The sequence below is a fragment of the Perissodus microlepis genome, chromosome 12 (genome assembly GCF_051167445.1).
Source record: "Perissodus microlepis isolate ML-2025 ecotype Zambia chromosome 12, ASM5116744v1, whole genome shotgun sequence".
NCBI classification, from domain to species: Eukaryota; Metazoa; Chordata; class Actinopteri; order Cichliformes; family Cichlidae; genus Perissodus; species Perissodus microlepis.
In genome coordinates this window covers 17,528,476-17,544,985 of record NC_140472.1, presented here as the reverse complement: position 1 = coordinate 17,544,985, position 16,510 = coordinate 17,528,476, and the positions used below count along the sequence as shown (strand labels likewise).

Genomic DNA, 16,510 nt, shown 5'->3' with positions numbered 1-16,510 from the left:
ATTACAAAGAGTAAGAACAACATTGAAAATGATGTCTATTTCAATAGCGGGAGTTAAATTCTGGAATGAGTTAGAAGAAGAAATAAAGGTCAGTAGTGATATAAACCAGTTTAAAATAAAACTCAAAAAAGAAATTTAAAATAAGTATAAGAATGAAGAAAATGCAATTAACCCAAGACAGCAGTCAAACTGATGTTTATTTTCTTCTGCAAATTAGCAAATCTAAATATAGTTTAGTTGAACATGAGAAAATATTTTTTTGTGATGTTATGTTCTAAGTTGAAGGCGTTGTATACGTTTTTGTTGTTCAAATTTAGATGATGAGGATGTAAACCTGAGGGGGTAGGGCTAAATAAGTATATACTTCTGCCTACTCCTTTTCAAATAACTGCATGGAATGATTTTATGAAACTTTGGTGAATGTATATGTTTGAAATAAAAAAGAACTGAACTGAACTGAACTGAACCTTTGAAGGGCTGATTTTGTGACAGAGGGGATTTTACGATAGGGTATGACATGGGAAAACTTGAGGTGGTAAACACTGTATTAAATTTGAGCTTGTCCAAGTGGTTTGTTTGTACTGTCAGTATGTGATTGAGATATTTTACTTTAGTATAGTATAATATCATGTTTTTATCACTGTGTAAAATCAAATATTGTATTATATTTATTGAGTACAGTGGTAATTACTTTGGAATTGATCATTTAAAAGTAGTAAAGTAAAAAGTACATCCTTGATGTAACATTTCCGAGAAATGTCAGCATGTCAAATGAGTCAGCAGGCAATCAGGCTGGCTGGCTGACATTTGCATGCCTTCTGTACCCCAAGAAACATATTATTCATACAGGCCTTCTGATATCAAGCTTTCAAATTGTGAAAACATGTTCCCTATCTCCCCCTAGATGAGTGGGCCAATCTTTACGAAACTTTGCATAAACACTGTCTTGCAAACCAAGTGACAACATTTATATGGCTTATACAATATTTTATACAAATCCTACAATGTATACATACTCCATACTTCAGTGATGTGCACCTGTGACACAAGACTGAGAGCCTGCATTTCTATTCGTTGCAGGCTAAGACTCTTCTGAGTCTTCATATTTGCTTTCATCTGAAAGGCAAATTCATGGCAACCACTGCTAGTGTGTTACTGGTCTTACTCTTTATTACATATTTGAAAAAGCAGTGTCTACAAAAAAACGAAAAATGCAGATGGGAAACTACATACCTGTTTTGAGAACTCCATTATGAGTGGTGAGACTGAAGATTCGTACACGGGACTTGCAGCTGTAGTATTAGTAAGAGTAACCGGCATGACTCATTCTGAACTGTTTGTCTCAGAGGAAAAAACTGCACACGTTTACTACTGGAAACAGCAGTTTCACAAGAGTTGTTTTCAATGTTAACGTTATTGACTCATGATAAGAATTTAAATCTAAAGCATCTTTTAACGCTTAGTAACTTTTGTTTGTAATAAATAAAACAGAAATACTACTAAACATGAACCAAGAAGAAAACAGACTAATAAACAATAATACACAATCAAAACACTGGGTCACAGACCCAGGACCGTGACAGTTTCAGTGAGCATGGTGTGACTGTGCACCTAAGAGATTCACATCTCTGGAATTTTTGTATCTTTAGATGCACTCAAGCTGGTTCTGAATTGAAAAATGACAGTACTACATCTAAGCCTAACCACAGAAATGAACTGGTCAGCAGAGGGCGTGCTCGTGCCACTTTTCGTGCTCGCTTGAGTCCCGTGGCGCACTGAATGGCATGGCTGTAAAGAGGCAGGGCTGGGAGGCAGAGACACACCACGCAGGTCTCCTCGCAGGGCTGGACTGGTAATCTGGCACATTGGACATTAGCTGTGGAGAAATGCAGGAGAGAGAGCAGTGCCAACAACAGAGCGAAGAAGAGGAAGGTGAAATTAATCAGGAAGGGAGAGATGCAAGGATTCAGGTAAAATGAAGGGCTACTTTGACCATGATCCACTGCTAGTTTTAATTGTCGCATGCGGTATTACCGTCCGTGCAACTAAGATCCCCTAACCCAGCAACTGCACCGACGTGATTTTTAAAATTAAATATATACACAATATCCACACAGTGAGTAAAATAAGATCAAGTCACCAATTTTAAAGGGAAATATGTTTCTAAAGTTGCTGTTGACACGAAATTCTCACCAGATGTCAGTGACAACCTGTCCACTCCAAACATGCAAAGAAGTCAAACCATAGATGTCCATAAATTATGTGTAATAATGAGAAATGACACTGGTGAGAAACTAGTCATATGCATTGCACAGATGTGATTTTGGCCCATTCTTTAACACAAACAGTCCTTAAATCCTGAAGGTCCTGTGCTCCCCTTCTATAGTCCTTTCCACAGATTTTCAATTGGTTTCAAGTGATTGGCTGGACCGTTCTGGCAGCTTTATTTTCTTTCTCTGAAACCAACTGAGAGTTTCCTTGGCAGTGTGTTTGGGATTGTTGTGTTACTGAAACATCCACTCTTGTTTCATCTTCATCATCCTGGTAGATGGCAGCAGATTTTTTTTAATCAAGGATGTTTCTGTACATTTTTCCATTCATCAGTGATGCTTCATGTAACTGAAGGAAGCAGTTACATGAAGCGTGCCAGGGTTATATGTTGAAAAACAGCTCAATACCGCGATCTTCCCACCTCTAAACATCACTTAGTATGGAATTTTTGGAGTGATATGCAGCACCCTTTGACCTCCAAACACTGTGTGTATTATGGCATCCAAAGAGTTTAATTTTCTCATCTGACCAGACTATATTCTCCCAGTATTTCACAGGCTTGTCTAAATGTTTTTCAGCAAATTTTGAATGTGCTTCAACATGCTTTTTTCTTCAGCAATGGCATCTTGAGCGTGCTTACAGGCCATGGCATTTGAGTAAATACTTGTTTTCCAGGTCTTTCTGCAGCTCTCCAGAAGTGGTCTTTGTCTCTTGGACAACTCTTCTGATAATTCTTATTAGTCCTCTGTCTGAAATCATGCGGGGAGCACCTGTTTGTGACCAGTTTATGGTGAAAATTAGAAATTCTTTTGTAACCAGTGCCATCAGTATGTTTTGCTGGTCCTGTGTGAGCTCATTGATTTTATCCATCATAAGATGTACTTGTGTAACACCTTGGTAATAAGACATCTTGTGTGTAGGCCTTCAGTTGGGACTGAACCATCTGATATTAATTTGCACTAGGTGGCAGGATTGCTTCCAATTACTGATAGGTTTCAGCTGTTGTCATGACTTCCCATGCCTTTTGCACCTCCTTTTCTTCATGTGTTCAATACTTTTTTACTGTGTCATTTCTCATTATTACACATAATTTATGGTTTGATTTCTATGCATGTGTGGATTGGAGCAGTTGTTACCAACATCTGGTGAGAATTTCATGTCAACAGCACCTTTAACCTATTTAAAACCTATTTACTTAGAAAATTGGTGAGCTGTTCAATACTTATTTTACCCGCTGTACATATATTGAGTGATCATGAGTCACCTGCACAAAAAATGCCAGGGTTGATTTTTTTTCTCCGTCCCAGTCTCAGCTGCTTGGCAGAGAAGGAGGCAGTTCACAGCCAGCCTGCGGTGGAAATAATCACTACGTTTCCTACTGTAAACTGCAGTTTGTTATCAGTTGTTGATTGCATTGAAGAGAAAGGCGCACTGTGAGGAGTACACCAGCCTGTTCGACGAGAATATGTCTTCTTGTATATTTTTATAACTGTTACCCCGTGACCTGGCCTTGCACATTTACAGAGAAACAGGCAGTTTGATGGGAAATGAGGCCAACATTATTAGATGTTTTGTAAGTGAGGGTGGAGCAAGAAAAGCTTGCTTCAAAACATGATGACAGTTAATGGGCAAAGCGACTTTTTAACTCCCCGTGTGTATGTTTTGAGTGCAGATTGAGCTACAATTAGATTTCCACATACAGTGATGTGAAAAAATGTTTGCCCCCTTCCTGATTTCCTAGTGTTTTGCACAGGTTTGTCACACTGACATGTTTCAGATCATCAAACAATTTTTAATATTAGACAAAGACAACCTGAGTAAATACAAAATGCAGTTTTTAAATTATGATTTAATTAATGGAAAGCTTATCCAAACCTACTTACCTTGTGTGAAAAAGTAATTGCCCCTCTTGTTAAATCACAACTTAACTGTGATTAACCACATTTTATGGAAAGCTGAGTTTAGTTTTACGAAACACACTCACCCATCTAAAAGGGAAGCAGGGTAAGAGATATCAAAAAGCAACACAACATACCAAGATCCAAAGAAACACCTAAGAAACAAAGTCACTGACAGTTATCAGTCTGCAAAGGGTTACAAACCCATTTCTAATGCTTTAGGACTTCAGTGAACCACAGTGAAAGCCATTCAACACAAACTGAGAAAACTCGGAACAGTGGTAAACCTTCCCAGGAGTTACGGGCCTACCAAAATTACTACAAGGAGGTCATCCAGGAGGTCAAACCCACAACTACATTAAAGAACTGCAGGCTTTCCCTCAGGTGGGACATCAGGAGATTTGGCTGTTTTTAAATTTCATCCTTAACTAAACTGAACCTTGTTATTCAGGTAAGTGCTGCCTTACATTTCACTGTGCTACTAACTGTTACTCTGTGACCCTGGCCTTGCACATTTACAGGGAAACAGGCAGTTTGATGGGAAATGAGGTAAGCATGTGTAACTGGGGATGGAGCAAGAAAAGGTTGGTTCAAAACATGATGACAGGTAATGGGTAAAGTGACCTTTTTAACTGCCAGTGTGTGTTTTCAGTCCACAGTAAGCGCAATTTCATTTCCTCTTATGTCTGTCAATAGATCAATACACTTCCTCCAATATATCTGTCTGCGTGCTGGCCCGAGCCTCAGGATCTGTCACATTCTCACTGCTCTTTACAGCGAGGTGCTACATTTCTCTGCTGGCAGGCTTCTCACAAACATCCCCTTTCGTCCTAATAGATCTCCACACCAAAGAATCCACTGAGATGTGAAGCCATTACACAAGCAACAACCTGTGTAGGCTACTCAGTGTCTAGTTAGGCTTCCAAGGCAAGCTCCCAGCAACAGTGAACAATCTGGATTTACTACTTTGCTACCAGTCAGTCAGTCAGTAAGGCTGTTGATTTACTACTAGTCAAAGGAGCTTGCAAAGAAAAGCGTCTGGACTTCTTTAAGTTACTTGAAGACGTTTCACCTCTCATCCGAGAAGCTTCTTCAGTTCTAAGGTCAAATGGTGTCCTTTATCCTGCATCTTAAGGATAAAGGACACTCTTTCGAGGATGCCAATGTTCACATTTTGGACAGAGAGGACAGATGGTTTGAAAGAGGAGTGAAAGAAGCCATCTATGTCCACTGTGAGCGACCATCTTTGAACAGAGGCGGGGGTTTACGACACCAACTCTCTGCCATCTATAATCCAGTTTTGAGATCCCTTCCCAGACGCCTTAACGCCCACTCACATCCTGGGCCATCTGACCTCAGGAATTCGCATGATAAGGTGGGGCCAGGTTTCACAATGAACACACCCGAAACTCTGGCTGATTGGGACCCACACCCAGTTTCACACCTTGGCTCAGGCGATTAGAGGATCATCAGGGGGTCCTTTTGTCCCTCTGTGGGGGGATACTCCCACTAGGTTTATATCTGGGACTCTCCACCATTTGACCTTAGAACTGAAGAAGCTTCTCGGATGAGAGGTGAAACGTCTTCAAGTAACTTAAAGAAGTCCAGACGCTTTTCTTTGCAAGCTCCTTTGACTACGATGACCTGGATGACTGAGAACCTTCACAGACATTTACTACTAGTCAGTTGTGGTTCTATGGAGTACCCGCAGGGGAAACTCCAGATTGTACACCAAAAACAGAATTTCCACTTTTATTATGCTGTTGTCAAATACAGATTACTCGAAAGATTTGGAAAACAAGAGAAAAAGAAAGGAATTATATGCCTAGTTAATTTCCTACAAGTTGGTATCACTGAAAATAGATACATATGAAAATCAAATAAGTTTTTAAAATCCATTGTAATCAATTTTAGTTGATTGATTGATTGACTGGAAGTCCCAACCATTGCTGTAATGATTCTCAGCAGAGCTGAGCAGAAGAAATTATTACCAACATAGGACAGCCTTGCCAGGGAGGGCCACTGGAGGGTGCCAGCAAATTTGGTGGGTGGCCAGTGCCCCCCTTGACCGGTCCATGAGGCTCTGGAAAGTGGCGGGGGCCCCAAACAAGCCGTGTGACAAGTGTGACAAATTAGTACAATTTGTACGGGATGGAGAAGGCTGTTTTTTCCTTGGACTATGCAGACAAGGGAATCTGCCAGTACCCCTTGGTTAAATCCAGTGCCGTGAAAAAGTGAGCAGTGCCTTCATCTCTGACTGAAGTGCAAATACAGTTCCCTGTAAAGCTTTATGGGAGACTGAGGTTGTGCATCAATCAGAAATTGCTAGAACATTTTGAATCCGAATGTCGTGGTTGTTATGACAATTTTATTTAGATACCACAAACACACACAAATCAATAATCATTTCTTGAATATGATTGAGGCTACTGTATTAATATATCACAGACATTCTAAAAAATGTACTTAATCAATCTTTCTCTGTTGTCCAGAAATGCAAACGTCATCGCAGGGACTTGATTGTGAATCATGAGATATGCCGACAATCAATTTGGCGCACTCATAAAACACGAGCAAGATAGGTTCGCCTCAGAGAAGGCCCATTTCATATTACTCTGGGGCCATCCAAAATCTGAATCCTGGCACCCCGTCTGTCAGTAGGTGATTCATATTAGGCTTTCCAATGACATAAATAATTCGTAAGCTTGGTTAGGTTGATAAAATGTAATGTTATATTAGAAATTATAAAATTATACTATTTGAAATTGATGGTGGAGGCTTCTTCCCAAAGCCTCCACCCCTATCTTTTCATAAGCACACCATTTGAACAACTCCAATAATAACTATGAAAACACTTTGGTTAATGATAGTTCTCTCTCAAATGTAACAGTTCTTAGTAGTTACTCAGCTTTTAACCTAATGTTAATTTCTGTGATGCTGTCATTCTGCCCTGCTCACAGTGCCACAGAAATCTGTAAAACATGGTTGTCATTAGTTTTCACAGCTGGCGTTAGAGACATCCTGGTGTCCAGGTGGAGGTCAGCAGCCAAGCCAATCTCAGAAGCGTCCTGAAGTTTTAAAAAAACTCACAAAAACTGTATGTACTAATATGATGCACTAGGCATTAAGGGGTTACTAAGAGGAACGAAGTAGTCACTATTCTGTTCATCTGGATGTAGCGTTTTGTGGGAGAAACGTTTCGTCACTCATCCAAGTGACTTCTTCAGTCTCAGCTGACTGCAAGTTTCCCCCAATCTTATAAACAGTACATTTGCATAATGACTGAAACCAGCCAGCTGAAGGAACAATGGACTGGGAGGTCAGTTCTTTAATCTTAATTATGCAAATTCTCATGACCATTGATCATCAACCACCGACCAAAACCCACTGATCAAAGACCACTGATCAATGGCCATGAGTACCATTCACAGAGAGTTAGGGAATGGCTGCAATCACAGCATTGTAAGATGGTGACAGATGTACCCTTAGGCCCCCTCCTTGATTCAGAGATGGTCTTTCCCTTTTCACGTAAATGGCCTCCTTGACTCCGCGCTCAAACCAGCATTCCTCCCTGTCCAGGATGTGTACATCCTCATCCTTCAAAGAGTGTCCACTGGCCTGTAGGTGTAAATAGACTGCAGAGTCCTGGCCTGATGAGGTAGCTCTTCTGTGTTGTGCAATCCACTTCGCCAGAGGTTGTTTGGTTTCCCCGATGTATAAATCCTGCCAATCCTCCTGGCACTTAACAGCGTACACTATGTTACTCTGTTTGTGTCAGGGGACCCGATCCTTGGGGTGGACCAATTTTTGGCGCAGCGTGTTTTGGGGTTTAAAAGCCACAGAGACCCGGTGTTTAGAAAAAATGGGTCTCAACTGCTCCGATACTCCTGACACATATGGGATCACTACAGGTTTTCGCTTGGGCAGCGGTTGTCCTTCTCTCCTGGATCGTGTGGAGCTTTCTCTAGGTGCCTTTCCAGCTTTGACAAACGTCCAGCTGGGGTAACCACATTTACTCAAGGCCTTCTTGATGTGCTGTTCTTCTGCCTCCCTGGCCGCTGTGTCAGTGGGGATGGTGTACGCTCTGTGTTGTAGCGTCCTGATGACACCCAGTTTGTGCTCCAGTGGATGATAAGAGTCAAACCTTAGATACTAATCCATATGTCTAGGTTTACGGTACACGTCAGCTTTTAGATGTCCCCCATTACTGATGGAAAGCTCACAGTCTAAGAAGGCTAACCTGCCACTTTTCATATCCTCCCTGGTGAATTTGATGTGTCTGTCCACTGAGTTAATGTGATCCGTGAAATGTAGTATGTCCTGAGATTTGATTTTTACCCAGGTGTCATCCACATATCTGAACCAATGGCTTGGTGGTGTTCCAGGGTAGGATAGCAAAGCCCTCTTTTCCACTTCTTCCATGTACAAATTGGCCACGATGGGTGAAACTGGGGATGCTATTTTTTCTAGTACTATTTTTCTAAATCATAGTGTTTCCGTAATGTTTAAGTATTTTTGGCTAAATATATTCTTTCTGTTATCTTATACTATTTCTCCTAAATTCTTGTATTTTTGAGAAGTTATCATGTTTCTGGTAAGTTACAATATTTCTGCTAAGTTCTGCTATGCTATTGTATTTCTGCCAAGTATTATGTTTCCTCTAAGATATTGCAGTTCTGCTAAGTTATTCCATTTTAGCAAAGTTCCTTTGCTTCTGCAAAGTTTTTACAATTTCTGCAACTTTTCAGCTTTTTCAGCTAGTTTTTGCATACAGCTTCAGCTTTAAAGCATCCACACTGCATTTTCGCAGGAAATGCAAATTTTTCTAGTATTTACATTGTGTTAGTGCACCCATCGCTCCGCATCCTTAACGCTACATTGATGTCGAGAGTCTCTGACACAGCTGTGCTCTGCAGCACAGACACCCTGCTTATCTGTGATTCGGCCAGACTGGTGTTGAACTCCAAAGACATGCGCGGGGTTAGCTTAGTTGGCTGTTGGTGTGAGTGGTTGTCCGAGTCTCTCTAATAACCCTCCAACAGACTGGCGACCTGTCCAGGGTGTACTTTTGCCCTATGACAGCTGGAATACAACCTGAATAAAATAAGTAGGAGAAAATGAATGATGTTTATGAACTGTAGTTAATGTAGTCAGACAATAAGTTACCGAGCAACAGGCCACAAGTCTTGGTGCAGAATCATACTAAGATTTAAAAAATAAAATGTTGGCACTGGTGTTTGAAACAGTATACTGTCAGTAAGACTGGAGCAACTGCACACAACTGGAAACTAATAACTAGAGTAGTTAAGTAACATTTTGTTACTGCATCCATTTAGCCAGGTATAATTAGCATGTCTACATACATGTCATTTCTAATGTGGTCCTATGTGGTATGTTGTAGGACAGTGAAGTGTCTGACACTGACCATGTACCAGTGCCTGAGAACACTGGTATGGAGGGGGAGAACGCACCTCTTTACTGTATTTGTCGGAAACCAGACATCAACTGCTTCATGATGTAAGTATATATCAGGTTTATATTTGCAGTACGCGCAGTAGGGGTGGACGCTAGCTTCAGCAATGTTATCAGAGATTTTTTTTTTAAATGAAGATCTTCTATTTCGAGAAAACTACCAATAAGGATATATGCACAGATATAGAAAACAATACTGTAACATTTTATTGATGCTTGCAGTTTGGAGGCAGCAGTATTTGCAAGTGTAACTAAATTCCAGGCATTTTCCATCCTTCTTTTCCTATCAGCTTTTTTCTAATTGTCAGTGTGAACCAAGGTGTCAGCAGCAGCATTATAGTGCAAAAGTAGTGACCCAGCATAGATCAAATGTAAGCACAAAAGTAGCCAAGGTAGTGTTTTTCCTGGAAATTTTAAGTGAAAGGATAAAGTAACTGCTTACCACTTTAGTTTAACAATGATTAATGAAATGTAACCGTGTAACTCATCAGCAGTCTGCATAGTATGGTCACATATTAAAACTGAAGAATATGTTGTACTTGTTGTAGTGTTTCATCATGGGTCCAGTTTTTACCCAGGTGCTTAAAGCCCTTCTTTACCCTCATGTAACACCAACAGTAATTTCCAACCACTATTTCCTGTTCCTGTCAGTCAAACAAACAGACGACAAACATCTTCCATAAACAGGAATAATGTCATTTTATCGGATTAGAAAACATCTAATCTAGCGTTGATATTACACTGCTGTTTAGTGTCTGGCTAATCTCAGTGTCACCAAAATATCTGCCCTACATGTCAAACAATGAGAGAACTTGAAACAGTAACATCACCTAGCAGCTTATTTTAATTAGTGCTAACGTTTTGTTTGCTGGCTAACATTGCTATTATTATAGTCACAGTTAATTGACTTTGAATAGCTTTATTTCAAAAGTAATTTTACAATTTCACAGCCATTTAGCTGTGTTAACTGTACATGCTGTAGGTCATAAGGCGTGCATGGATCATTTTTATAATCAGCCTCTTATCTTTTGTCCACCACAGACTTTGCCATGATAAATTGGTCAGTTGACAACCAGGAGCCGTACACCTTAACCTCAGAGGCCAGGACATCCAGGGGCAGTGTGAACACGCACTTGTTTAAATGGGACGCAAGACGGACTATAGAGGGCCACCCCCTTGCCAGACAACCAAGTGCTGTCCCTGTCCACGGCCAGTGTGAGAAGGACTCTCACTAAAGTCAACCCACACAAAGCTGCTGGACCAGACAATATACCTGGACGCGTGCTCGGAGCCCGTGCTGACCAGCTGACTGATGTCCTAGCGGGCATCTTTAACATCTCCCTGAGTCAAGCTGTTGTGCCACAGTGCTTTAAAACCACCACCATCATACCTGTCCCCAGACCTTCCCAAAGCCTAATTACACAATGATTGCCTGAGCCTATTCTTGTTAAATGATGAAAAACTCAAAGGCACGTTTGGGCAGTGGATCTGTGTGAAATCAGCAGCTTGCAAAACTAAATCAAAATGTGTGCTATTGATTCTAAAAATAGAAATCACAATAAAGTTCAACATTTACTAAAACCGCCATTCAGTCATCTGAGAATCTTTACTCATGAAATTATAACGGTTAGATGAATTTATATGCAGTGATTTACTGATCAATGATAAAAGGGGAGATTTATGCAATAACGAAGACTGTCATGAAAAGTATTTGGCATCTGATCTCCTGTAACCTGCGGAGCTAAGCTGTTTTACCAGCTCTGCTCTCTGATTTTTCTTTTTTCTTTTATGAAAAAACACAAGTTGTCAAAGTTATTTGTTTGCAAATGTATTTCAGAAATATCGACATACTTTTTTTTAATCAGCAGAAACTTTATGTCAGTAGTGCAAAAACCTGCACTGATCTGACCTCATTTCTTCCTCATCCTGATTCCTGACCTGGGAAGGGAGAGAAATATTTGTTTTTGTTTGTCTTCTTGTTTTATTTAATTCCTTGTGGGATTTGGATCCAACACGTAAAGTATGCATATTATGCACACACACAAACACACATGCAGCTATTACCCATTTCTTGTATTCTTGAATAAAGACATTGATTTGACACATTTAATTAGCGGCCAACTGTTTTTATTGTTCAATTATTAAGAAAAAAGAAAAGGTGGGGGTGGGTGGGATGTAAAGAAGAGCGTAAAGTAAAGGGAGAGAGGAGAGAAAACCCCAACAATCCCCTCTGAGCAAGCACTAGGCGACAGTGGATAGGAAAAACTCCCTTTAAAGGAAGAAACCTATGACAGAACCAGGCTCTAGAGGGGGCAGTCAACTGTCGGGACTGGCTGGGGGTGACTGTGAAAAGAGGGGAGGGAGATGGGAGAGGTGTTAGTAGTTAAAGGGAGGGGGGAATTAAGCTGGAACAGAGGTGGGGGAAGAAGAGGTGACATTGGCAGTAGTGAAAGAAGGAGTGTTCTTCCTCCAGAAGAAGCGGAAGCGTTTTTTCTTTTTCTCCAGCTGCTTTTCCACAAGCACCTTTTTCTCGAGGATGAGGATTTTCAGCTCCTCGATTGTTTCGGTGTTTTGCTTCTGCAGCTTGTTGCATTTTTTCTCCACTTCTTCTATTTCGGCTTGTTTTTCTTCCAACCTTTCTTTCAGCACTTTAGATGTTGCCTCCTGCTTTTGCAGTTTTTCATTTTCACCTTCCAGCTCAGATGCTTTGAACTTCATTTTGTTGTAAAGTTCTTGCAGGTTTTGGTTTTTCTTCTCAAACTCCTGGAGAAGAAGTTTTTCTTCTCTCTGCTTAATGACCAGCTGTTCTCTCTCTTGAAGCAGGTCTTGATATTTATGCAGTGTCTCATCGAACTTTACCTGCAGCATCCTGTCGTTTCCCTCCATGAGCTGGAGTTGGCACTCCATGTCTCCCTGCTTTCTGTCCAGCTGCTCTTTCTCTTGAAGGATTTCTTTATTTTGTCGCAGAGCTTCATCAAGCTTTCCTTGCAAGCTTTCATTTTGTTGCTTGATGCTCTGAAGATTGGAATCCATTTCTTTTTGTTTGATTTCTTGTTCCCTTTTCTCTTGGAGAAGCTTCTCATTTGCTTGCTCTGTGCGATCAAGCCTTTTTTTGTCTACACTGTACATTAGCTCCATGTCTCGGAGATTGGAGTGCAGCCCTCTCTTCTTCATGCTGTCTTCTTTCTTCTCTTGGAGGAGTTTTCTATTTTGTCGCAGAGCTTCATCAAGCTTTCCTTGCAAGCTTTCATTGTGTTGCTTGATGCTCTGAAGCTTGGAATGCATTTCTTTTTGTTTTAACTCCTGTTGCCTTTTCTCTTGGAGAAGCTTTTCATTTTCTTGCAGTGTGCGATCAAGCCTTTTTTTGTCTGCACTGTACATTAGCTCCATCTCTTGGAGATTGCTCTGCAGCCCTCTCTTCTTCATGCCATCTTGTATCTTTTCTTGGATGACTTTTTTATTTTGTTGCAGAGCTTGATCAAGCTTTCTTTGGAGCTCCTGGTTCTTTTTGTCCATGTCATGGAGATCCTGTTGTTTCTCCTTAATAATAGCTTCCTTTTCTTGAAGCTGGTATGACAACTTTTTTAGTTGAGCGCTCTTTTGCTCATTTTCCTCCATCAAGAACTTAATCTTGTCTGTGTTTCTGAGCGCTTCATCCTCCATTTCTTCCAAACGCTTTTCCTCTAGTTCAACTTGGTCACACCAAGGAAGAGAGGAAAGGGAAGGGTCTAGTGGCTCATCCCAGGGAAGAGCGTAGGGGTCAACTTCTTGTCCCTTTGGATTTGTTTGAGACATGTTGGGTGTGGATACAGTTACAATTGCAAAGGATCCAAATATTTCAAAAGGCTTTTCTGGCGAACGGTTCAATGCTGCAAACACCAATGCTGCGAGAAACGGACTAAAAGTCGTTGCTCTTCACCCCTATTTATGCGTTTTAAGGATCAAAGGATCAAAGGATCAGAATGGTGGTAAGATTCTACATGTGTGTGACGTCATCATTCTGTAAGGCAATGAGGTTGTCACATGATATTTTTGGAGGAGGGCATTTTTCAACTTGGACAAATTATCAGTAAAGTTTCAATCTCTGTTATTTTCCCCAAAAAACGTGTTGTCGCAATAATGTTTTCTACTGTAATTGGTGCCAACAGATGGCGCAGTTTAAAGTCGGCTGTTACTCTGCCCAGGCTGCTACCATAGAAGAAGAATGTAGACCAATAGTACTTTAACGATGTCCGCTGATCGTTTCCGTGTAAATCTTAGCATTGCTTTAGCCGTCAAGCTGAAGGTTTAGCTTCATACTGCCATATTTTCAGAGTAACAAAATATTTAAACGGTCTCAGATCATGGTGAGTATTTGAAAAAAATGTTTATTTAATGTGAAGCCTGTGATGTGGAAAGGTTAGCAAGCGTAATTTTGCTTTTGTGTTATACACGGGTGCTTACATCCGAGTAGCGTTGATCTTTTCTAAGGTCCATGGGTTTATCCAACGAGCAGCTAAGTCACAGTTATATCTGTAATTTTGTGCGCAACGTCTTAATGCAAAAAAAAAATCCCAAATCGAAGCAACGAAGCAAAGACTAAACAAAAAAAACCCACAATGCGTTTTTAAGCTCTCTCTGCGTTCACTGCCTCTGCAAGTGTCAAACTTCCTCGCTTTAGCTGATGCTAACCAACATTAGCGCTTACGGTTCGTATATAAACACAACTGTCAGCCCTTCACTTTTGGTGCCGACAACATTTTGAACATTTTCTACAGTTTGTGAAATGGTCGCCATTGGCATTACATGCCAGTAGTGTTCGCTAATTGACTTTACCGGGGATTATATTTATTACAACGTTACTGCGTGGAAGTGATCATAGTGTATGCTTATAAACGTGAGTGATGGGTGTTATTAGTGCGACTTTACCCTTAATTAGTTTTCCCACCGGAAGTAGAGTTGTTTATGCGACGTGATTGCTAGAGCAGTCCCAAACAATCGATCGCGTTTATTAACAGACCAATTCTCTCCAAACTTTTAGGGTAAGCTAGACTAGAGATATGGTTGCAATAATACGAACAAGAGCGCAACAGCATATTGACAATGGCGAGAACTTTAATATTTACATTGTGTTAGTGCACCCATCGCTCCGCATCCTTAACGCTACATTGATGTCGAGAGTCTCTGACACAGCTGTGCTCTGCAGCACAGACACCCTGCTTATCTGTGATTCGGCCAGACTGGTGTTGAACTCCAAAGACATGCGCGGGGTTAGCTTAGTTGGCTGTTGGTGTGAGTGGTTGTCCGAGTCTCTCTAATAACCCTCCAACAGACTGGCGACCTGTCCAGGGTGTACTTTTGCCCTATGACAGCTGGAATACAACCTGAATAAAATAAGTAGGAGAAAATGAATGATGTTTATGAACTGTAGTTAATGTAGTCAGACAATAAGTTACCGAGCAACAGGCCACAAGTCTTGGTGCAGAATCATACTAAGATTTAAAAAATAAAATGTTGGCACTGGTGTTTGAAACAGTATACTGTCAGTAAGACTGGAGCAACTGCACACAACTGGAAACTAATAACTAGAGTAGTTAAGTAACATTTTGTTACTGCATCCATTTAGCCAGGTATAATTAGCATGTCTACATACATGTCATTTCTAATGTGGTCCTATGTGGTATGTTGTAGGACAGTGAAGTGTCTGACACTGACCATGTACCAGTGCCTGAGAACACTGGTATGGAGGGGGAGAACGCACCTCTTTACTGTATTTGTCGGAAACCAGACATCAACTGCTTCATGATGTAAGTATATATCAGGTTTATATTTGCAGTACGCGCAGTAGGGGTGGACGCTAGCTTCAGCAATGTTATCAGAGATTTTTTTTTAAAATGAAGATCTTCTATTTCGAGAAAACTACCAATAAGGATATATGCACAGATATAGAAAACAATACTGTAACATTTTATTGATGCTTGCAGTTTGGAGGCAGCAGTATTTGCAAGTGTAACTAAATTCCAGGCATTTTCCATCCTTCTTTTCCTATCAGCTTTTTTCTAATTGTCAGTGTGAACCAAGGTGTCAGCAGCAGCATTATAGTGCAAAAGTAGTGACCCAGCATAGATCAAATGTAAGCACAAAAGTAGCCAAGGTAGTGTTTTTCCTGGAAATTTTAAGTGAAAGGATAAAGTAACTGCTTACCACTTTAGTTTAACAATGATTAATGAAATGTAACCGTGTAACTCATCAGCAGTCTGCATAGTATGGTCACATATTAAAACTGAAGAATATGTTGTACTTGTTGTAGTGTTTCATCATGGGTCCAGTTTTTACCCAGGTGCTTAAAGCCCTTCTTTACCCTCATGTAACACCAACAGTAATTTCCAACCACTATTTCCTGTTCCTGTCAGTCAAACAAACAGACGACAAACATCTTCCATAAACAGGAATAATGTCATTTTATCGGATTAGAAAACATCTAATCTAGCGTTGATATTACACTGCTGTTTAGTGTCTGGCTAATCTCAGTGTCACCAAAATATCTGCCCTACATGTCAAACAATGAGAGAACTTGAAACAGTAACATCACCTAGCAGCTTATTTTAATTAGTGCTAACGTTTTGTTTGCTGGCTAACATTGCTATTATTATAGTCACAGTTAATTGACTTTGAATAGCTTTATTTCAAAAGTAATTTTACAATTTCACAGCCATTTAGCTGTGTTAACTGTACATGCTGTAGGTCATAAGGCGTGCATGGATCATTTTTATAATCAGCCTCTTATCTTTTGTCCACCACAGACTTTGCCATGATAAATTGGTCAGTTGACAACCAGGAGCCGTACACCTTAACCTCAGAGGCCAGGACATCCAGGGGCAGTGTGAACA

At 40.5% G+C, this 16,510-nt stretch overlaps 1 protein-coding gene and 1 long non-coding RNA gene across 3 annotated transcripts; one reads left to right on the top strand and one right to left on the bottom strand.

Moving 5' to 3' along the window:
- Window positions 1-1,772: 1,772 nt before the first annotated feature.
- LOC146376072 (uncharacterized) lies at window positions 1,773-11,751 on the top strand. Of its 2 annotated transcripts, XR_014801848.1 has the most exons (4): window positions 1,773-1,970; window positions 4,392-4,620; window positions 9,571-9,686; window positions 10,683-11,751. It is a non-coding gene; the product is annotated as an uncharacterized LOC146376072 (long non-coding RNA). The 2 variants fall into 2 exon arrangements; XR_014801847.1 differs by having other exon boundaries at window positions 1,773-4,620.
- Window positions 11,752-12,014: 263 nt separating this feature from the next.
- On the bottom strand, window positions 12,015-13,953 carry LOC146376071 (uncharacterized). The gene has a single exon (XM_084945546.1). The coding sequence runs from the start codon at window positions 13,434-13,436 to the stop codon at window positions 12,042-12,044; it is 1,395 nt and encodes a 464-aa protein (XP_084801672.1). The 5' UTR covers window positions 13,437-13,953; the 3' UTR covers window positions 12,015-12,041.
- Between the last annotated feature and the right edge of the window lie 2,557 nt (window positions 13,954-16,510).